General features: G+C 44.6%; 1 protein-coding gene and 2 pseudogenes across 1 annotated transcript; 1 reads left to right on the top strand and 2 right to left on the bottom strand.

The window, feature by feature from the left end:
- The first annotated feature begins 5373 nt into the window (after positions 1 to 5373).
- LOC136461110 (uncharacterized) lies at positions 5374 to 6653 on the top strand (annotated as a pseudogene).
- Positions 6654 to 6816: 163 nt separating this feature from the next.
- LOC136461108 (uncharacterized) lies at positions 6817 to 16937 on the bottom strand (annotated as a pseudogene).
- A 2703-nt stretch (positions 16938 to 19640) lies between these two features.
- On the bottom strand, positions 19641 to 21821 carry LOC136459303 (pentatricopeptide repeat-containing protein At5g15010, mitochondrial-like). The gene is given in 3 exon segments (XM_066459175.1): positions 19641 to 19972; positions 19975 to 20388; positions 21041 to 21821. Coding segments are annotated over 3 exon segments (1527 nt in total).
- Positions 21822 to 24345: the final 2524 nt, after the last annotated feature.

Here is a 24345-nt window from a genome sequence, read left to right as displayed (position 1 = left end):
CAAATTTATAGTAAATATTATTAGTTTTTATGTCTCTAAATAAATTTATTGTAACAATATATTCCATAACTAATCTAATGATACTTACTTTGTATCATAAATGTTTGCACTTTTTTATAAAAATTTAGTCAAAATTCAAACTGTTTGACTTCTCGAACAACGAGAATTACATTCTTTCGTGGACAAAGAGAATATCATACCCAGCGAAATTGGCAAACTCAAGCTTCCCAAAGTGCTCAACCTATCAAGGAACTCATTTGCTGGTCCCCTCTCAGGTGTCGAGCATGGTACAACTGGAATCACTGGACCTCTCCCACAACCGCCTCTCAGGCAGGGGTGAAAATGGTACGGATATTTTCTAACTGTATTCGAGACCGAATTCGTTTAGAGGGGTTTAAATCTGTTCGTATCCAAGTCTGGATATTCAACATCCGATACCGTATCCGTATCTAAATACTCAAATCGTATATTTATGATGTCAATATCCAATCGTATCCTATCCAAAATGGTTGGCACTATCCGTATTTAAATTTGAATACGGATAGAAATATAAAAACAAATATAATATAAATGATATCCATTCGTATTCGATCCGTTTTCATCCGTACTGTCAAGAGACATCCTTTCGAGCCTGACATCCCTTACTTTTCTTGAGGTCCTGGACCTCTCTTACAACCATTTATCTAGGCCAGTTCCACATAGTCAGTTCTTGACTTTCCCGAACACATCCTATGTGGGGAACGAAGGATTGTGTGGGAGTTCCACTTTCTCATGGGTGCGACAGGCCTGAATCAAGCACTAGAGATGATGTTGATAGTGATTCAGAGAACTGGGATGTTCTGTCTATTGAGGTAGGGTTTGCTTGTGGCTTGGCAGCTGTGACTAGATGCTTGCTGTTCTCGAGACGAGAGAGATTGTGGTTTACCACACATATTGATTCGCTATTGCTGCATTTCCACCATCGCTACTATTGCTGCTAGGCGGTAGATTAAAAGCGCTAGTTTAGTTTTGATAATTGATGAAACTTAAGTGTACTAACCTTTGTCATGAGTGAAATATAAAGATAGGTGGGTAAACACTAAGTGACGGAGCTAAATGATGGTCATGGTGATGGAGGTGACTAAAAGATGATATTATAGTACTCAAACTTGAAAAAGCAGAAAAATAAAAATAAAATGGGCTCAAGACAAAGGTATATTTGAAAGGACCATTTTATTTTGCCACTGAAGATATCGTAGAGGGTATGAGTGGATTTAGGATAGATAACCGTACTATAAAGAGAAAAAATCTTAATTGCAATGGTTATCTAGTGTCACTAAGTATAAGTCTTATTTGTATATTTTTTGTGTTTAGTGACGTGATGAGATGCATGAGAAAGCCTGAAAAAATTGTTTGTGAAAAGCTATCTCCAGTCTTAAATTTGGCTTGGCGTTGTCGCGGAGAGAGAGCAATTAAAAGGGTAAAAATAGAAAAGGACAAGAGGAGCTTCTGTTGGCCAGTAGAGGCGCAGGGGCAGGCGTGCATGCGCTGGGGACCTTCTGCTGCCGCTGGTTGTTTTTGAGTTTGCTCGACCAGTCGACCTAGAGCGGTGCGGCTGCTGCTTGCTCGTTTGACCGGTGCATGTGCGCGTGGGAGTGCTGCTGGGCTTCGGTCACGGGCATTGTTGGCCAGCTGGCCTATGTGTCCGCTGAAGTGGGCCGGCCTAACTGTGTGCGTGGAAGCTGTCCAAGAGAGAGGGAGCAGGCTGGGCCTGTGCTCAGCGCGCAGCGTCTGGGCCGAATTTTTTACATTTTGGTTTTTTTAAAAGTTTCTCACAAATAGACTCTTAACGAAAAAATTTAGAAAATAGACCCTTAGCTCGGCGTCATTGATGCTGACGCCGAACTAACACGTCTCGGCGCCAGCGTCTCTGGCGCCGAGCTCCAGGGCACGGTAGATGACATGGCATTGAGCTCGGCGCCTCGGCGCCGTAGATCTTGGCGCCGAGCTCGGTGCCAGAGTGACTGACGCCGAGCCTTTAATACTTATGGCCCACGCCTCTCTTCCTCTCCCTCTCTCGCCCTAGGATAGCCGAGCTCCGCGCCGCCGCCGCCCGCGCCCTTCCTCCACCGGCCGCCCTCGCCCGTGCCGCCCCGCGCCGCGCCCCAGCGGATGGCCCGCGCCCCGCCACCGCGCCCGCTCGCGCGCCCCGAGCCCCGCGGCCGCCCCGCGCTGTGCCCCAGCGGACGGCCCGCGCCCCGCCTTGACACCCTCCACCGCCGGCCTCGCCCCGCCTTGCCGCCCTCCACCACCGCCCTCGGCCGCGTCAGTCGGGAGGGACAGTGAGGTCGGGAGGAACGGGGGCATCTTTGCTAGACGCGTCGGGGTATAATTCTCGAGGACGACCCCGTTTTCGTCAAAACTCCTCCCAAAATATTTCTTCATCTAACAAAACGGATGTAATTTAACAAACATAAATCAAAACATCACAAATAAATATCAATGAGAACCATAACTACAATACAACCAATTTCGTTCTAAGAACACAAAGCAGTTAACATTAAACCATAAACCTAGGGTTTCTCATTTGATGCACAACAATGAACCCATAACATAACTACATGCGCCTAGGTTTGCTAGCTTTTTCACGCATTGGCATCATCCTACGGTTGTATAATACATATATTGATGGATACAATGAAACCCTAAGTGATGACGATTATTACGTTCGAAAATCCGACTAATACATACCGAATCGATGCGAAAAAAATTAGAAGGGGAGCGAGGATACCTTGCTCTCGAAGATCTACGGATCAAATCAAAGTTTCCAAGATCCAATATGCCGATTCGTGAGGTAGGGTGAAGTGGGAAGAGAAAAAATCCGAAAGGAAAGAGAAAGAAGATGAAGAACGCTCGGGCGGGAAGGTTGGCCGGGGTTAAATGACAGTGAGTTCGGCGTCAGAGTGACTGACGCCGAGATCACTGCCATATCATCTACCGTGCCCAGACGCTCGGCGCCAGAGACGCTGGCGCCGAGACGTGATAGCTCGATGCCAGCACCAATAACGCCAGATTAATGGTCTATTTTTTAAATTCTTTCTGTCAGAAGTCTATTTGTAAGAAATTTTAAAAAATCAAAATGTAAAAAATTATGGCGCCTGGGAGGCTCGCTCGGTGCCGCGTCGGGCGTGGCCGTCTGGCCGAGCGCCTGGTGCCGCTTTGACCGCGTGAGGACCGAGCAGGAGCGCCTGGCCCTATCGCTGCCTGCCGCGTGCGCACGTACGGACCGCGAGCAGAGGGACGCGTGGCTCCGCGTTGACTCGCTCGGCGCGTGGGGGCCGTCGGTTCCATCCGTTGGAAGGAAGCTTCACGGAAGCTGCTGGCTGCGCGCCTGCTGCTGCTCCTTTCGCGTTGCCTGCGCCGTTTGCAAGAGAGAAAAAGGGGCGCCGGTGTCGACCGTTCCCCGTGCGCGTGTCCATGCACTGCCGCCATCGTCGTTTGCCTTGCCGTCTGGATCCGTTGCGAGGAGCCGTTGGAGAGCGCCTGAGTCGGCCTGGCTGGTACGACTAGGATAAGGCCGAGGCCTCCCCTTCCCCTTCCCCTTCCCCTTCCCCTTCCTTCTCTTCTCTCTGGACAGAACAGATAGCTCATTCCCCTTTGCTCCTTCTTGAAGAACCCTAAGGGCCTGTTCGGTTTCGGGGGATTGACCTCCTGGAACTGTTCGTGGCCAGAACGTTTCTACAATTTGTATAGGACAGCCTCCACCAAGAATCGATCCTAACAGGAATGATGCAAAACGAACGAGCCCTAAGGCTTACTTTGGCAGCAGGAGCAATTTAGCCTAGGGAATATAGCCTTGGACGTGGATTTTTTTTCTGGATCTTCCGTTCTCACCTCCACCTGGGGTGGGTATCCACGTATGGGAGAATTTCACTGCAGCTGTTTGGCAGACTGCTGAGAGAATTTCCCTGCTGCTGTTTTATTTTAATATATAATACTCCAAGGATTCGTTTGGTAAAACTGACCACACAATTAAAGCAATCAAGTACCATATGTCTCAAAAAATCAGAAAAATCCACAAAATCATGAAAAATATTAGGAATAAATCTTTCCGTACAAATACATAAATATTTCAAAACTAAAATTAAGTCTAATTAATACAAGTAATATATTCATACAGAAACTATTCGAGTACCATCTTCCAACAAAGCTAAACTATGGCTTTCACATGATCATGTCCATCCACATATATGCCCAGTGAGGTAATGAAAAATAAAATTGGGGCATGAGACTTATTGGCAAGTTTGGAACTGAACAAACTACTACTTCACTGGAGCACATAATCTTGGATAGATGTATTCCTTCCACTATATCCATACAAGTGCCACAAAACCGTATCCAGTCTTGAGATATGAAAGTTCAGCAAGTAGCCAATACTTAGTCCAGTGCAATCCAGATTCATGCAGGGGTATATACGAACTAGTAAATGGCAGAATACAACAGTTTGGACAGACCTCCATCTTCTTGTTATATTTTTAGGTAAATATAATGGCCCAGTTCGCTTGGCTGAATTTGGCTGAAAAAACAAGCCAAAACACTGTTCCGACTGAATTGTTGTGAGAGAAAAATACAGTTTCAGCTGAAAAAAGAAGTCGAACAAGCCAAATTTTAAGACAAGCGAACGGGGCCAATACACTTAATTGAAGCAGCAAGCCATCCTATGCTGACTACAAAATGAGTCATCAGATATTCAGATAGCAACTCTTGAACACATGCATATGAAGTTAGAAGGATAAATGTGCAAACTTCATACGTCAAACGACGCATCTGTACTAGCTGGTCTGCTACTCGTCGAAGGATCAGAGGATGGAAGTGACAGCGCAAAGGGCGGATACTTAGGCCCCGTTTAGAACAAAGAAATGTAAAACAGAGAAATGGTAGGAAACACAGGAATAAAGAAAAGTAAAAAGTGGAAAACTACAGGATTGGAAACCATAGGAATGAAACATTTGGACTGTTTGGATTGCAGGAAATGAATTTGAATCTTCACATTTTTCAATGAACAAAGTAGCCGTTGGCATACACTAGTAGTCATTGGTTTCTTTCCTGGTCTGATGCTATTCGTGCATTGTAACCAGTAGCCGTTGGCTTGCTAGGTCAGAAATTGCTCATGTATTCTAGCTGTTGCTTGGTCAGAAATTGCTCATGTATTCTAGCCATTGCTTGCTGCTCGGCGCTATATAAGCATGCTGCTACATACCGTGGAGAGTTGCACCTCCCATCCAGACTAGCAAGACAAGTAGTAGACACAAGCACACGTACGTGTTCATTCTTTACACTTGCATAGCTGTACATCTCTCATCCCTTGTAGTGATAGGAGGTGCTTTTCTTTCTATGGATCCAAATTATCGCCGACGATCACAAAATGAAGATGAATTCATTTTCCTCATCCACCCAACACTAGCAGAAGGAACCTCATCCCAATCATCTGAGAAGAAAGCAATACACACATCTATCCGAAATGGAGCCACATTTATTCATGAAACTCTAACAGGGCATGAGGCCCTATGCAGAAGGCGGTTACATATGGAAAGAGAGATTTTTCAAGCTCTTGTTCAAAGATTGCGTGAAAATAACCTTCTTGTTGATTCAAGGTATGTATCTGTGGAAGAGCAGTTAGGCATATTCCTTTATGCCATATCAAAAAATGCAGCCAATCGAACATTGCAAGATATTTTTCAACATAGTGGAGAAACAATTAGCCGGCACTTCACATCAGTGCTCAACGCACTTACATCACTCACATGCAACTACATACGGCTACCTTCTCTGCACCCGCATCGGATCTTAAGGCAACCTAAATTTGCTCCATACTTCTAGGTAATGTATTTTTTATTAGTATATCAAGGCAAAATAAATTTTATCTGTGGTTTTAGTACTAATAAGCATACAAATACATGCAGAATTGTATTGGTGCTATTGATGGCACTCACATTCCTATCACTATTCCTCTCGAACAACCAGAGCCATATAGAAATAGAAAACAGGGTCTATCACAAAACATGATGGTCGCATGTGACTTTGATCTAAAGTTTGTGCATGTGCATGCTGGTTGGGAGGGGTCTGCTTCTGATGCAAGAGTTCTCTAAGATGCACTTAACCATAGATTTAGTGTCCCTCCCGGTAAATTCTATCTAGTAGATGTAGGCTATGCTAACACACCAGAATTTCTTGCTTCATATCGTAGAACTAGATACCATCTACAAGAATAGGGAAGGGGTGGACAAAAACCACAAAATCACAAGGAATTATTCAATCTACGACATGCTCAACTCCGAAATCATATAGAGAGAATTATTGGTATATTGAAGATGAGGTACCCCATACTGAAGGCTGCATCATTATATGATATTGACACACAAGTTGATATCTCTGTAGCTTGTTGTGTAACTCATAATTTTATACGGCTATACAATATAGATATGTCATTGGCGCATGGTGCCAATGAAGATATCTATCAAAGTAACATGCAAGATGTACCAGAAGGCGACGATGAATATAGTAATGATGTGCCAGCATTTAACAATTTGCGCCAAGCTGGGAATGATATGAGAGATGAAATAGCAATGAGGATGTGGAACGATTACATTTCAAGAAGAACAAGTCAGCGATAGAGAAGTTCAAATATTTAATGTAACTTAGTTTGTACTACCTTACAAAAGGCATGTTAGTATCAATTCTACACTATGCAAAAGACGTGCTAGTTATGCTAGCCATTTCTACTTACAAAAGAACCATGTAGCTTACCTGCGCACATGTGAATTTGATTTTTGGAAGCTAAATTTGTTTGCGCAACCATCCCAGCCTTGTTTCATCACGAGAAAATGAAAGAAAAGTTTCCCTGTTTGCTGGGTTTTCTTTGAATATGTCTGCTGCTTTTATCATCTCTTCCATTTGTAGATCAGGCAACCCTTCAAGAACTGTGACACACTTCTTGATGCTATATGGATCCTCCATTTTCTTATCATCTATGGTTGCAAATCGCTCAATTTCTTTCTTTTTGAGCATTAAGTACCTCTCTTGGAAATCATTAGTCAATGCAGTACGACTGGTTTTCTATTTTTTTCCTCGTTTACCATCAACCATCTCTGAAGTCAAACTAGATGGTCGGGAAGTGTGACATTGAGTTACTGAAAACTGTTCTGGGGCAAGTGTCTCTTGATTTAAGGAATCTTGTGGCTGGGTTCCTTCTAGGGAGGCACTAAAAGTAGAGTCATTAACTATATTTAAGAAAGGACTAAATTCATCAGTGACAAACCAATTAGCATCGTCACTTTGCCCCTCAATATCAAAATGCAAGGGCGATGTGGTAACAGGAACATGTCGTGGAGGTGAAAATGATGTAGGAACTTCTGAACATTGTTTTCTCTTATTCGCATAGTGATCCATTCCATGACAACTCCTTCCTTCAGCATAACGACCTGTACAAATATGTACAGAAAATTTTTAAGTATAGGTGCAACAATGTTTAATGAAAATATAGGTAGTTAGATCCATGAACTGAAACTCACCATCATATAAAGCAAACAGATCATCAAAGTATGGAAATAATTTATCTCGCCATCGAAGAAGAGTGTCTTTGTTTCGACATTCCTCTAACCCCCTCCATACACTTTCAGGTGCAGTCACCATCATTCTACTAGAATCCCAGCCAAAACCACTTTCTTCTTGCAATTCCTTTACAACTCGAAACTCCTTCAAATCTTGCTCCTTTTGTTTTACTTAAGCCATGGTGAATGCTAAAGAAAATCTTGAATTGAACTGACCAACCATACTAGTCCATGCATCCTTGCTCCATGCATTGTTTGTTCGAAATCTTAGTACATCGTGTTGTTTTAAAAGTCCAATAAGATAAAGAATCCTCTGATGGTTCCAGTTTGCTCTACTAACAGTTCTTGTGGTGCCTAACATAATTTTAGATACACAAATTTCAGTTTCAAATAATATTGGGAAAGATGAATACCACAGACTAAAAAATGCAAAGGAGGAAAGGCAATTTGTTTTATGATAAACAAACTTCATGAGTTTAACCATGCATTTGGAATTACCAAACTAGCAGATGCAATCTCGAATTAGGGAAAAATAAAATAAATTAGTATTTTTGGATCTAATCTAGGACTCTACCTATGAACGAGATCCCAACCAATCTGTAACAAAGCACGAAAGAAATTCCACCAAGGGCTACTTAGTTATCAAATTGATTACCTTTTTCTTGTGAGATCTCGCCATCCCCTCTAGATTGGGGAACGCCAAGACCGTGTTTTGGTGCTGTAGACGAAAGGGGTGGAGTTGGTTTTTGTCCCCCAGATGCACTTTGAAGTCGCGGATTCGTCATCTATCTGAGGTGGAGAGCGACGTGCGCGTCCGCATGCTCTCGTGTGGCAAGGGATTAGGCCATGGCAGGAGGGAGAAAGGCAGTGTCGGGAGGAAGAAAGCCCGTGGCAGGAGAGTCGAGAGAGTGAGCGCAACGTTCCCTCCGTTCCCTTGGGTCGGAGTGGATTTTCTTGTTCCTGCTGTAAGGAAAATGGACCCTTGGCCCATTTACTTTGGATTTTGGTGTTTGATGACCAACACAACCAAATTGGACTAATGAATTTGCAAGTGTTTATTTTGTAGTTCAATAAGGTGCAAGACATGATTTGGACAAAGGCGACATGATGATCCGATGATCAACACCTTAAGAAAGACCTTAGGAGCACAAGAAAAGACCCAAGATATCAAGCAAAGTCCAAGCATGAAGATAGGAACCAAGCCGTACGCAAGATCGTAAAGAATCGAGCTCGCAAAGGTGACCGGACGCTGGACCGGTGGCTCGGTAGACAGGCGACCAGACGCGAGGACCGGACGCTGGCGGCAACCGACCAGACATAGGGCATCAGCGTCCGATCAAGTACAGAGAGGTTCCAGGCGCGCGAAACTGCGACCGGACGCGTCCGGTGGTAGGCGACCGGACATTGGCAGCGTTCGATCGGCAATTCACGGCTGCAACGGTCAGGACGACCGAACGCGTCCGGTCAGGACGATTCAGCGTCCGGTCAGTAGCAGATTTGTGGGAGTTTGACCCCAACGGCTACTTTCTCAGTGGGGCTTATAAATACAACCCCCAACCAGCCATTTGAGATGTGTGGAGCTGAGGAAACATACCAAGGGTGTTGATACACCATTTTAGTGATCTCCACTTGCATAGTGCTTAGTGTTTCATCAGGTGATTAGCGTAGGTGCTTTGCAAAGTGCTTAGGTTGATTAGACCACCGCTTATGCGCTTGCTCTAGGTTTAGGCCTAGTGTTTAGTGAGGTTTACATACCTCTTACCACCCGATGCTTGCGAGCACCATTGTTGTACATCGGAGGGGCTTGATGTCTTGCGAGATCACACCAACCGCGTTTGTGGTGTGGCCGCCACCGTGTATTGAAGGGAACAAGGCCCGCGGCGTTTCGGCTGGAAGTTTGATAGTGAAGACGGCGGGGAGCATCCGGGAGAGGCTTGCCGAAAGGCATGTCAGAGACCCACTTGCGCATGGGGAAGGCCCGAGGCTATCCACGGAGTTACCCAACCGGGAGCTTGGCCCTTGCGAGGGATTCCTTGCGAGGGACTCCAACGAGGACTAGGGGGAAGCTTGCGTGCTTCTCGATACCTCGATAAAAATACCGGAGTCATCGACGGGAGTTTGCATATCTCTACCTTGCTCTTTAAGCTTTCGTATTTACATTGATCATATTATTATCATTTGCGGTAGAGATAGCAACACACTAGCAAAACCGTAGTTGCACATCTAGATAGATTATCTTTTGCATAGGTTTTGCTAGAGGTTGAAAAAGAGACCATAATTTAGAGTTAGAATTTTAAGTCGCCTAATTCACCCCCCTCTTAGACGTCGTGGTCCCTTCAATTGGTATCAGAGCTGGTTGGCTCATATTTGGACCTTTGGCTTAACCGCCGTTGAGCCGACGCTATTGTAGAGTGGTTGGGATGGATACCGCTAGGCCTCCACAATTTGATGGCACTAACTTCCCATACTATAAAGCTAGAATGGCTTGCCACCTTAAGGCGGTTGATTTAGGTGTATGGAGAGTCACTCGTAACGGGATGAAACCCATTAAGAATCTCGAAAAGCCCACAAAGAGTGACGAAAAAGAAATACATTTTAATGCTAGAGCTAAGAATTGCTTGTTTGAATCATTTAGCATGGATGTGTTTAACCAAGTGTTCACCTTAAATACGGCACATGAAATTTGGTTAAAACTCTAAGAGCTCCATGACGGCACAAGTAATGTCCGTGAGCAAAAACATTGTCTAGCTAAGCAAAATTATAATTCCTTTGCTATGAATGATGATGAGCTTGTTCGTGATATGTATTCTCGATTGAATCTAATTATCAATGAGCTCCATTCAATAGGATTATTAAAGCTAGATGATGCGGACATCGTGAGGAAGATCATCTCCATACTACCACAAAAGAAATATGCAAGCATCATCACCATCCTTCACAACATGGAGAACTTGAGCACCATGACCCCGGACATTGTCATTGGCAAGCTAGTGGCATTTGAAATGTCACATAAGATGGGTCAAGGAGAAGCATCTTCATCAAGCAAAGGCAAAGCTCTCACTTGTAACGAGAAGAAAAAGATGAAGAGCAAGAAAGTTGAGTCAAGCTCAAGCTCAAACTCCTCAAGTGAAGAAGAAGAAGATGAGGATGATGAACAAGAATCAAGTGATGATGATCAATCTTCCTCCTCCACCTCTGACCTTGATGAAGAATCAATCAAACTTATCAAGAAGGTGGAGAAGATGATCATAAGGCTCAATGTCAAGGGTGTGCCCATCCAAATTCAAGACCTCATTTTCACTAATCAAATAAACGAGCAAAGAAAGAGAGGATGCTATGGATGCGGCGAGTTGGGGCACTTTGTGGAAGTTTGTCCAAACAAGCCCACACCCAAGACAAAGAAGAAGGCATGCAAGAACAAAGCCCTCACAATAATAAGGTCATGGGATGATTCTTCAAGTGAAGAAGAAAACCATCACAAGAGGCGAGGTCATAAGCACTCATCATCAAGCTCTTCTCGTGTGTGCCTTATGGCACGAGGTAACGAAAGCTCGTCCTCTAGTGAGAGTGATAGTGATGATGATTTGCCTTCTTACAATACAATTGTGCAACAAAATCTTAAATCTGCTAAAGTTTGCACTAGTCAACAAAAGAAGCTCAAAACTTTAAAAGAAGAGCTAGGTAGTTCACAAGAAGCATACAAGAATTTGCTTGAACAATATGAAAACTTTGCAAATCTCAATGTTGAACTATCTACTAAAATTGAGCAACTTGAGGCTAGTGCAACAACAAGTGCATGTACAATTAATGATAAGCAACTTAAAAAGAAAAATTAAAAATTAAAAGAAAAGTTAGCTAGCTCACAAAATGATTATCAAAGTTTGCTTGCTAAAATGGAAATCATGTGCAAACATTGTGATGAGCTAACAAATAAAGTTGCTAATCTTGAGGCCGTCAAAAATACCCCCACCAAGGCATCTAAAAGATATGACATAATTAAAAAGGATGCATCTACCTCTTGCAATGATTTATGTTTAGACTCACCTTTGTGCAACCAAGCTTGTGTTGAGAAAATAGTTGTAGATATATGCACACAAGAGGTTACAAAAGAGAATAAGCAACTCAAGCAAGAAGTAGCTCGCCTCACCAAGGACTTGACTCAAGTGAAAGGCAAGGCAAAGCAAACCCAACTTCATCAAGATAACACCGTCAAGGGAGTGAAGAAGCTTGATGAAGGATAAACCGTGGTTTGCTACGTGTGCCACAAAGAAGGCCACAAGTCCTATGAGTGCAAGGTGAAGAATGGGGGAGGAGCAAAGAAGAAGGAGAAAAAGCAAACAAGCAAGGTCTCCAACACCTACACCAACAAGGTGGACAAGAAGGCCTCCACACCTTATCTCTTGAAGAAGAAGAAAAATGACAAGGTGGTGGCCATCAAGGTGAACAAGCAAGCCAACAATGGGGTCAAACATTTTTGGGTGCCAAAGGAAATCATTTCCAACATGAAGAGCACTAAGAAGGTTTGGATCCCAAAAGGGAAGTGAGAAGTCCGTCGGACTTTGGGGAATTTGGAGACTTGGCAAAGTATGGGTGCATTTCATGGGGTGCATCATGATGGACAAAGTCATTGCCAAGTAGGTTAGTGAATACTATGGACCCAAATTCCTCTTCCCATGTTAGGTAACTAGATGTCATTACTTTCAATTAGTATTCATTTCAATTGGTTTTATCCTTCAATTGATATACTCTTAAAGCATCTAGTTATCTTTCATGCCTATGTTTGCATTTACATGCTTAAATCTTCTATCATGCATTCAATAGGTATATCATATGGTAGGCTTGCTCGGTTTCATTATCATCCCTTGGAGCAAACCTACATGGTTTAAAATTGTTTAGGAGCACGACACATAGCTTGTTTTACAACTATTTATCTAATATGTGTCAAAGTCCAAATTGTAGATAATCTCTCCCAAATATCATCTTTCAAGTGGTATTTTAATACTTAAATCAATGTGCACAAATTTTACAAGTATTCAACACTTGTGTGCACAAATTTAGGGGGAGCTTAATCTACAAGTTGGATGCCTTGAGACTAACACCTTTTCAAGCTTATCTTGTATGTTGTAGTCTCATTGCATGGAAAATGGAGTCCCCGGAGTTAAGCATCATTCTTCATTTGGCATCATCATGTTGATTACATTCCTTTTTTATATGCTTTCTCCATGCGTTATATAGATTAAACTCTCTTGTGCAATAAATTGCTAATTATGCATATGCTTTACTTTCTATCATATGTATGCATACTTTTAGGGGGAGCTTAGTCTATATAATGTAAGAGTCAAATTTTGTGATCCATTTCACTCTATACACAAAGGATCATGAAATTTGACCCTCCCTTGTGCTACTAATGTCTTCTTTTTTGGTGTTTGATGCCAAAGGGGGAGAATTTAAAGGACCAAAGGCAAACATCAACTTGATGTCTACAAGTGGTAATGATCCGAGAAAGGGAGGAAAGTGAATTATGGATTAGTCTAAGTAATGGGAGAATTTTTTTTAAAAAAAAGATAGGCTTTAATCCATAATATCACATGGGGACATTTGCAAGGGCAAGACATGCTTTTAAGTAAAGTTTTAATTGGTATCTGTCAATTAGTATCATATAACCTTGCCCTTTGCATTGCAACCTAGCAAGTAGGTAGTTTTTAACTTTTAATTCTAATTATTTGCTTGCTTTGGTCGTGTTGGCATCAGTCACAAAAAGGGGGAGATTGTAAGGAAAATTGACCCTTGGCCCATTTACTTTGGATTTTGGTGTTTGATGACAAACACAACCAAATTGGACTAATGAATTTGCAAGTGTTTATTTTGTAGTTCAATAAGGTGCAAGACATGATTTGGACGAAGGCGACATGATGATCCGATGATCAACACCTTAAGAAAGACCTTAGGAGCACAATAAAAGACCCAATATATCAAGTAAAGTCCAAGCATGAAGATAGGAACCAAGCCATACGCAAGATCGTGAAGAATCGAGCTCGCAAAGGCGACCGGACGCTGGACCAGTGGCTCGGCAGACAGGCGACCGGACGCGAGGACCGAACGCTGGCGGCAACCGACCAGACGCAGGGCATCAGCGTCCGATCAAGTACAGAGAGGTTCCAGGCGCGCGAAACTGCGACCGAACGCGTCCGGTGGTAGGCGACCGAACGCTGGCAGCGTCCGATCGGCAGTTCACGGCTGCAACGGTCGGGACGACCGGACACATCCGGTCAGGACGATTTAGCGTTCGGTCAGTAGCAGATTTGCGAGAGTTCGACCCCAACGGCTACTTTTCAGTGGAGCTTATAAATACAACCCCCAACCGGCCATTTGAGATGTGTGGAGCTGAGAAAACATACCAAGGGTGTTGATACACCATTTTAGTGATCTCCACTTGCATAGTGCTTAGGTTGATTAGACCAACGTTTATGCGCTTGCTCTAGGTTTAGGCCTAGTGTTTAGTGAGATTTACATACCTCTTACCACCCGGTGCTTGCGAGCACCATTGTTGTACATCGGAGGGGCTTGACGTCTTGCGAGATCACACCAACCGCGTTTGTGGTGTGGCCGCCACCGTGTATTGGAGGGAACAAGGCCCGCGGCGTTTCGGCTGGAAGCTTGATAGTGAAGACGGCGGGGAGCATCCGGGAGAGGCTTGCCGGAAGGCACGTCGGAGACCCACTTGCGTGTGGGGAAGGCCCGAGGCTATCCATGGAGTTACCTGACCGGGAGCTTGGCCCTTGCGAGGGATTCCTTGCGAGGGGCTCCAACAAGGACTAGGGTGAAGCTTGCGCGCTTCTCGATACCTCGGTAAAAATACCGGAGTCGTCGATGGGAGTTTGCATATCTCTACCTTGCTCTTTAAGCTTCCGCATTTACATTGATCATATTATTATCATTTGCGGTAGAGATAGCAACACACTAGCAAAACCGTAGTTGCACATCTAGATAGATTATCTTTTGCATAGGTTTTGCTAGAGGTTGAAAAAGAGGCCATAATTTAGAGTTAGAATTTTAAGTCGCCTAATTCACCCCCCCCCCTCTTAGGCGTCGCGGTCCCTTCACCTGCATTTTGTGTGCAAGCAGTTTCCTTTCCTCTAGAACGGTAGGGAAGCTTCCTTTGTTCCAAACGACATCTCTCGTTTCCTTTCCTCCAGAATTGCTTCCTCCAAAATTCATGTGACTTTCCTCCAATCCAAATGGCCCCTTAAAGAAATGTGTGACCTCCAAGTTAACCTTCCAACCCCCCAATCTGAGCTTCAACGATCAGATAAAGTTTAGCTAGCATTATCAGTTTTCAACTTTCAAAAGGAAAGCGTAGGACTATCCAAAAATGTCAGGTGCAGCCATAAACAACCTATATGAATAACACACAGATTTGTAAGGATTTAGCAGATTAAGCCCACTTCACATCTGTTCATACAAGTAATGTAAAACTGTGTATTAGCCTTGGTAAGTGCTAAAGACTCATTCTTTAGAAAACTACGATGAGAAAATAGCTGCATTTAAGTTTGTGAAAACTACAAAGTTTTCTATGAAAATAGCTCCATTTATCATCACATCAAACCTAACACCCAACCAAGCTAATCCATTTATCGTCATATCAAATACAGTCATTATAGACATAATGGACTGGTAACAAAAAATAAATTAGAACCAATAATTTTGGCACTACAATAAACTGACTTTAAACTTACTTTCACAAGCTTCTCACATAGACATTGTCGCTGCATTTTCCTTCTCCCTACATCCAGTTACATCAATAACCCCAGCAGACATGTTCACATAATTTATACTTTAGCAAACTTGGCTGCCTTAAAAAGGTCATTCCCCTATACTCAATCCATTGCGACTAATATCACGTTATTTAGGCTCACTTCAACCTATGAGTTCACACAATCAATAAGTTGAACCCAAAAAGTGTTTCTGAGTGAATCGACCAGAAGCTATCAATCAATCAGATAAGTACATACATGAACGAATGGTAGCAGTGTAGCACGCATGCATGCACATATCTGCTCCCTATTTTATTGATCAAAATATTCAGGTACAGAAAGGATGCATTGCATCTATTTGACTTGCTTACGAATGTTAGTGGTTGCTGATATTGGTAGCTGCCATTTGGAGTTCGAGGGAGCTCTTAGCTATAGCCACACTTGTGAAGAACTGGAGCACGAGAAGGATTGGGGGAAAACACGATTTTGGGAGAAAAATAGCTGAGCAAAGCCAACAAGCAGGTTTCCTAAAGCACCAATAGAGAAAGCAAACATCCAAGCAAAGAATTGAAGCTAACCTGACCCTGAGGATAAGATAACTATTGCTTAGGAAATTGACAATTTTCCATACAAACCAGAGGCAATGTTGATGACGCAGAACTGCAGAAGTACCAATAGAATCACACAAAGGCCAATTTGCCTCCTTTTGACAATAGTGCATCTCTACCTACTAGCGCTAGTAAGATGGACAGCAATCACCATTACTACCCTTTCCCTAATTAGTGCCTAGCTACTTTGGGAAAATTAAGCAGAGATTATGCCAAGCATTGACGTTTCTAATTTTCAATTGCTAGTAAAACATATCCAATTATTGCCGCATTCAACACCATAAGTGCCTGTAATATTTATATAAGAGTCTACTACTAAAGAAATGAGTTAAATGCATTGCAACAGATAGCAAACACCAAACATTGAACAAAGATTGAACCTTAAGTAGCTAAATCTTCAGTATGTGCTGGCAAGCAGACACAACAGACCATTGACCTGAATTTTCAGGCACCGCAGGCATTTTCTAGCTACGGGGCTTACTCGATCTCTGCTTTCCCCTACTATGAGTCCTGAACAACTAGCTAGTATGGGCTTTCCAATCTCTGCTTCCTCCATTTACAACAGAAGCAGTACCGTTGCTTCATCAAAAAGGAGCACAGATATGCAAAGTTGAGGATGAAACCCTAGCGGATCAAGAAACGGGGAAGGAGATGCGTTTGGAGGAGAACTCACCTGCGGAGGCGGAAGCAGAGCTGCTGGTGCCGCTATCCGAGGCGACGGCGATGGAAACGCAGAGGATCAGTGGGGAAGGGTGGCGGAGGTGAAGCGAGGCGGTGGTGGCCTGTGGAATCCCTGCCACGAGGAGTTGCAGGACGCGAGAGGTTGTCGAAGGGATGGCACGGCGGAGACCTGTGGCAGACGGTGGCGGCGTAGTGCCTCCTCGCGTCGAAGGGATGACGGGCGGCGGCGGCGCAACGCCTCCTCGGTCCTCGCCTCCTCGCGTCAAGAGATAGACAAAGCGACCCGCGAGCAGACGGGGAACCATGCCCGGTGTCTCAAGACGTGGGTCGGCGCCCCGGGGAAAACGCGTGGGTCGGGCTGCCCTCCCCCTCCGCGTAGGCTTCCAAACGGCGCCGTAATCTGGCCCGTGGCCAGTTTCCGCGCGGGCTTCTCACCCCGGGAAAAGGCCAGGATCCCGGAGGGATTCCCTGCCGCCAAAGTAGGCCTAAGAGAAAAGAAAAGGCTCTCATCCTCTCCTCTCTCACTCCCAAAGCTTTATGCTCCATTCAAATGAGAGATCGAGCTCTAGTGATTAATCTTGAGAGCTTCAAGTCCATCTCCAAGCGTGTTTGGTGGCAATAGGTGATTCTTGTAATTGTGGATTTCTTTTTAGTCTTGGTGATTGCCGTCACCTAGACGGTTGGTGATTTGTTGATTGGTGAAGGGATTTGGTGAGTGTGTCCACCCCCAATCAAGGATATATTTGTGAGGGCTTTTTGGGCTTATTCTCCGGCGGAGCACCAAAAGCCACTCTAATAAATTGCTCGAGTCATAGAGTTACTTCACTCGTGGGTAGGTTCTTTCGACGCCCATTTGTTGGGCTAGGTTTGTGAAACACCTATTAGCTGCTGAACCAGCAAGTGTTGGTCGACACAACGAGGACTAGCGTGCCGGCAAGTACGTGAACCTCGGGAGAAAAATCTTGTGTCTATTGTGATTGGAATTCTCCAGGTGATTCACTTGGTATTCATATTGTGATTGATTCATCTCTCCTCTACAGCGGTATAATCACCATACTCACTCTCATGTATTTACATTGATATATAGTTGTGTAGTAAACTCTTTAGTGCAGAGCTTGCATGTTCTCCAAGAGCGGAAAAAAAATAGCCGCCAACTAAACACCAAGTCTGTTAGAATACACGCACCCGTTCCATCCTTTCTGGTCATTCACAAATGGCAGTACTATGAGGAATTTGGGTATGGTCTGGAGGCACGAAATTTCTTAGTCATCAGGTCTGCCTACATCCCCGATTCCATGTAAATAAATTACATGCCTCTAGTCCTCATAACAAATATTGTGCCACTAGATGGTACCTTAATTAAGGATTAAAGCGCGTCGGAAACGGTCTGTAACGATATCTATACGGAAATGATTGACAGTCAGTCGGAAATTTTCCTGATTTCACAATTTAACTATTCAAATGGCGACTAAAATACAGGTACTGAAAGAAATTAGAAAAATCCAAATTTATCTACAGTAATAATCGGAAACGGTATCACCTTTGTGAGAACGATATGGAAACAAGCCCAGTAAACAAGATTTTCAGTTACAGTTTTCATCCCTAACTATAATACCTAACAAACGGTATTAAACTTGTGCCATTGCATATTTAGCAACCACACAAACACTACTAGGCAAACCCTAATACTACTATGGATCCTGTCAAAGAAGTCGGACAGCAAAATAATGACTTCTGCTGCCGTCCCAGGACAAGTGCCCCCAATCAGCGTCTGCCAGTTCGAGTCTGACGAGTTACTTTACAAAGTAGCGTACCAGGAAAAGAACTGAACAGAAGAGAATGGCTAAGGAACCCACCCCGTCCAGTGAATGTGAAGGAAGTCCGTCCGTAACTTCTTGGGTCATTATGGGGTTTTGGTCCCGTTCGGCTTACCTTATATTCGGTTTGTTCGGTTTGTTTTTTAGCTAGAACAGTGTTTTTCTCTCTCAACAATTCAGCCAGAACATTGTTTTTCAGTCAGTTTCACAGACCAGCGAACGGGGTTTATCATTAGAATACTCAAGAAGTAATTATCCAACCGAAAATTTAACCTTCATGAACAATTAGAGATTTCTTCTCTTCTTACGTAGTGACAGGAAGCATGAACATGATGGAAAGTGGAAACTGAAGTTAAATGCTAGGGGCCAGCATCACAGTGCCGCCGTGCCGATCCTCACTCCTGAACAATAGCCGGTTCGGCTGGCTGGGCTGGATCGTAGATTATTTACTGCTGGCTGATTTGGCTAATTTAGTGTGAGAGAAAAATACTATTCCAGCTTATAATCCTACCGAACAGGCTGAATGGCAAAGATCACTTTCCCTCGCAACGTCCTTGTCCTCAGGCAGTCCAATTTTGGAAGCAGCGCAAAATCTACCGGCTAATGGGTCGATGGATGGTATCTGCGGCTTTGCTTTGGGGCATCCAAGAAACATGACAGCAAACGGCGTGTTCGGCTGCTCATGTTTCAGCTTATTCTTTTTCACATAATATTATTGAATCATCCGAAATCTATTGTGCAATCTAACAGCCGAACAACCCCTAATCTTCATCTCATTTTCCCTGATTTCCTTCTGCAAAATAAAACTGTAGTGCCCCTTCGACATTAATGGAAGTATTCAGCAAATCAGCAGGCATGAGCCCTCCATGCCACAGGATAAGTTTTGTATGCCAATAATTGAGCATGTAGTCAGTGCAGGGTGCAGATTAAAATGTAAATGTGAATAAATACAGCAAATCACATGCAACTTGTATGTTTGAACAAGTTGGACATGCCTTGGCATTGTAGTTCCAATTTTCAACTTATTAATAAAGTGAAAAACAACTAGGCCTAACATAAAGTAGCACCCATTTCCTGTGCAGCAAAATATCTATTTGAACTTTTAGCAGTTCTTCAGGAATAACAATAAGCGCCCTCCTATCTTGTTTCATTTCTTTTATGAATTGCCCTTAAGGGCTAACCTTAAACTTGTCACTTTTTGGGAAGCTTGAGAGACACTGAACCACCCTTAGAGCTAACTGACGCCTTGGCAAGCTCTCTGCCTTCAAGCCAAGCCGTTATAATTTCTTCAGTCTTTTTCTCTGGCGAAAAGCCCTTACTTTTCGTCTCTTCATAATACTTTGCTGCCTCCTCTAGTCTTCCGTTCAGGAATAAACCATGTATCAACACAATGTACGCGCTCCGGTCAGGGCTCAGCCCATTTGCAGGCATTGCACTCCACAACTTCTCCACACTCTCATGCTGTCTCCACCGGCAGAATTTTCTGATCAACATAATGTAAGTGTCCATCTCTGATCAACATAATGCAAGAGATCAAACACTTCAGTAGAGTTTCTAGCCACATTAAGCAACGCATGAAAGGTCCTTGCTGAAGGAGACAGACCCCTTTCTAACATAGCATCAAACATTTCCATTGCCTCCTGAACCTGACGAGCCTTACAAAGGGGGCCAATGAGAGAGTTAAAAGTGGCTGTGTCTGGGGCAACCTGCTTCTCCTCCATAGTCCTGACAAGCATCTTTGCCTCCTTCACGCACCGACCCTTGGCTAGTGCAAACACAATAGCATTGTACACTTTCCGATCAGGAGCAACTCCAGCCTCATTCATGCGGTTAAAGAGTTTCATGACTGAGTCGAGGCTCCCGGCTTTTGAGAAGCACGAGATCATACTCCCATACGACACAACATCTCTGTTAATGCCCTCTCTCTCCATGGAGCTTCAAAATCTCTCGAGCGAATTCCCTGTGAGCCATTATAAAATATTACAATTTCCTGTGAGCCATTGAAAAAGTTTAACGGACTTCAGCGTCACTGCTCCAATTTTTTTTACCCTCCATGACACTGCCGTTAGATTAGGCTCTAACGATGTCAAACTGTAGGTGTGAAAAATCAAAAATACCCTTAGGTCTAAATATGTCATTATTTTTTTTGAGCATCTTAACGACTTCAAATGAAAAAAAACTCAAAGCTAGAAAGTTATAGATCTCGTCGAGATCTATAATTTTTATATAAAAAATATCTTCATTTAATTCCACAAAAAAGATATGATTTGATATGATTAATATATCTTAAAAAAATATTTTTTTTTGTGATATTAAATGAAGATAATTTTTATATGAAAATTATAGATCTCGACGAGATTTACAGCTTTCTAATTTTGAGTTTTTCCATTTGAAGTCGTTAAGATACTAAAAAAATTAATGTAATATTTAGACCTAAGGGTATTTTCGACTTTTTACACATGTTTGACACCGTTAGAGCTCAATCTAACGGCAGTGGCATGGAGGTCAAAAAAAAAGTTTAAGCAGTAGCATTGAAGTCCGCTGAAGTTTTTCATTGCGATCTTTTTTAATAGCTCCCTAAGAAATTCCCTCAAATCTCTTCGCCTCGCGCAAGCTACAGACAATGTTACACCACCCGTTGAGGACGATGTTGAAGCTCTTGGTCTCGAAGGGGAACTCCTCGTAGGATATCAGCAAATGCTCCGCGTCCTTCACGTTCTTGTACCGGCAAAGTGCGCTCAGGAGGCCATGGAACTCGGCGACGCCAGTGTCGAATCCGAAGCTCGGAAGGCACAAGGCAGCGACGGCGTCGGTGACGTCCCTCGCGGCGCAGTGGCGCCGGATGAGGAGCAGTACAACGGCCGGAGACGCCGTCGACGTGCGGCACATTTCGTCGAGCAGGGCGCGCGCGGCGTCGAAGCGGCGGTGCCTGGTGAGGATGACGAGCATGGAGTGGCACGCGCGCCGCCTCGGCTCGTATCTGGGCTGCGCCGCGGCCCACCAGAACACGGCATGAGCGGCGCCACAGCTGTTGCGGAGGTGCGACAGCGAGGCCACCACGAGCGGTTCGGACGCCTCGGCACTGCACCCGTTAAGGGCTCGCGCGGCGCCTGCGGCATTGGTGCCCGTGGCCTCGGCAGCTGCTACGACGGCTTCCACCCCTCGAGCGACATCGGGCGGGAGCTGCTTGTGGTAGTGGTCCGGGAAGGAGAAAGGGTCATCTTCGCCGCCGATGCCACCATCCGCGACGGGGTCCCCGGAAGAAGTGACTAGGCGCAGTCCACCGATGCGGAGGAGAGGGCTTAGCGGTTTGGGGAACCCATAGGAGGCGGAGGAGAGTGGGATCGCTCTCGCGAGGACTCTACGCAACATCGAGGAGGAACTACCGCCGCCCGCTGTGTCAGGCTGCTATTATTATGTTGTCATGGAACGTCGCTTGTCGAAGCCCCAAAGGTCGAGACTATGGGCGCATTTGGGAGTGTGGCCTAGGACCTTGGCTGCGTTCCTGGGTTGCAACTCTCGTATTTGGGAGGCTTTGGTCCTCCCTGGAGCTCGGTCGGCGGGAGAAAAATGGCTCCGAGCGCCTGGCTCTAGAAAAACAAAACTAGGGTTTATTTCTCTCGGGCGTGGCTCTGTGCGGTATGAAGGCGAGCGATTTGGGGGTGATTTCGGCGGCGGTGGGTGGCTAGCACGGGCTCACGCAAGAAGAGGGAAAGCTACGCGCGCTCTCTTTCCACCAGCGAAATCCTCCACCTTTATAAGCAGCGCTTGGTGCTGCTTCTCCTTCCTTCCTCTCCGTGCTTTTCGCCTTCCTCTAGCCACGTTAGAGACCAACGATGGTGGTGAGCTAGTGTGCGCCGCGGTGACGTCCTCCCCAGGTGGGCTTCATCTCCGTTCCCCCGCCTTGGATCTGCTACGACGCGCCACCGCTCTATCGACCGCGGGGACTCCGTGGAGGCAGCCGTCTTCTTTCCTCTTCTTCTGTTGGTGCGGTGGTGGTGAAGCTATTCTTCTAGCCTGATCTGCTTTCTCTCTGGCCAGATTTGCTTCGTCTGCCTCGTCGGGTCTTGTTCTTCCTCCCGCTGCGCCGTTCCTTTGCGCCGACGCTGACCCCGAGGTGAAATTGACCCTCAATCCTCCCTCCTTCTTCACGACGATGATGTTAGAGTTTCATATCCTAGTTGTTGTTCATGATTGGTTCATCTGATTTGAGTACTACTTGTTGTTCCTCGATGGATTAGGGTTTGCTATCATAGTTCAGTGATGGTCGTTCTTACAGTCTTTCTTGCTTGCTACTACGATGTGCTTGTTCCTTGTTGAGCTCTGTATGCCTAATGCGTTTCTTGCTGTTCATATGGTTTGCTTCTGTATTTTTATGTTATGGTCGATGATGTTGTCCTGAGCACCTGGAGGCATGTACCTAAATACAGTCGTGCTTTATTTGCTTACTGAATCATTATACAATCATGTTGAGGCCAGATAGGGTACGATGATCGGAGTTTGTGTTACATTGTTATATGCATGTAGATGGATCCCTCTGTGAGCTATGAGATGATGTGTAGGCAAGCAATTGTCCTGGTTATAGTCATGGTGTCCTTTGTTACCAGTAGGCTTAAAAGAAAAAGGCCTAGACCTGATAGTGAACCTGACCCTCTGCTATATGCACTTAGGGATGAAGCTGACTAGCACAGGTAGCAGACCCTTAACCTGATCTATAACTCCAATGATGGAGAGTGCCTATCCATGCTTAGGATGACCAGAGCACCTTTTTTGCATTATGCAATTTGTTTAGAGTTAGGAGCCTAGTGTCTGATAGAGAGGGGGTGACAGTAGAGGAGCAGGTTGCAATGTTCCTTCATATGGTTGGTCACAACCAAAGATTTAGAGTTATCCACCAGTCATTTAGGAGGTCCATTGAGACAGTGCACAGACACTTCCACCATGTTTTGTATGTTGTAGGTGACCTTAGGAATGAGATGAAAAGCTCCAAAGGTACTTGGGAGCCATAGATGGAATCCAATCTTGAAGGTAATTGTGAAGCACATGTTCCTTCATTTGGTAGATGTACATATCCACATGTGCTGTTATCTCACTTCCATGGTTTTTAGGACTGGCACCCATGTGTTGGCAAGGGTGCCTAGACACATGCATGCTGCTTTCAGGGGTAGGAAACACAACCCCACATAAAATATCATGGCTACTGTGGACTTTGATCTCAAATTCACATATGTCCTTGCTGGTTAGGAGGGCTCTGCCCATGATACACTTATCCTGGCTGATGCCATAGAGAGGAATGATGGGTTCACTATACTTGAAGGTAACTGCACTACCTAGTCAATGCACTTATGTCCTTAAGATGGGCACACACACTCACAGTAGTTATCCAATTGTAGGTAAATTCTACCTGATAGATGTTGGCTATGCATGCCGCAGTGGCTTTCTACCCCCTACAGGGGGTCAGGTACCACTTGACTGAGTTTGGGAGCAGAAACCACCCAACCAACGCAAGGGAGCTTTTCAACCTAAGGCACTCATCACCAAGGGTCACTGTGGAGAGGGCTTTTGGTGCACTGAAGAACGGGTTTTGTATCCTAGACAACAAACCATTTCACCCATACAAGACTTAAGTCAAGCTTGTATTGGCCTGCTGTATTCTACACAATTGGATCCTAGGTTTTGGTGTTGACCAAGTAGTGCCACCTGAGGAGGGTTTCACTGGCAGCTAACCTGACCCACTTGACAACCTGCCTAATAATGAGAGCCAGTCCCAAGACTCCAATGCCATGGCACTTAGGAGGGATGCCATCTGTAATGCTATGTGGGAAGGGAGGGGTAACCTCTAGGATCTAATCATGTAGTAACTTTGTTATTCAATTCAGTTTGTTTACCCTGCTAT

This window comes from Miscanthus floridulus, chromosome 6 (genome assembly GCF_019320115.1).
Source record: "Miscanthus floridulus cultivar M001 chromosome 6, ASM1932011v1, whole genome shotgun sequence".
Taxonomy (NCBI): Eukaryota; Viridiplantae; Streptophyta; class Magnoliopsida; order Poales; family Poaceae; genus Miscanthus; species Miscanthus floridulus.
The sequence above is the reverse complement of the archived record's forward strand: the minus strand, read 5'-3'. Positions and strand labels throughout refer to the sequence as shown.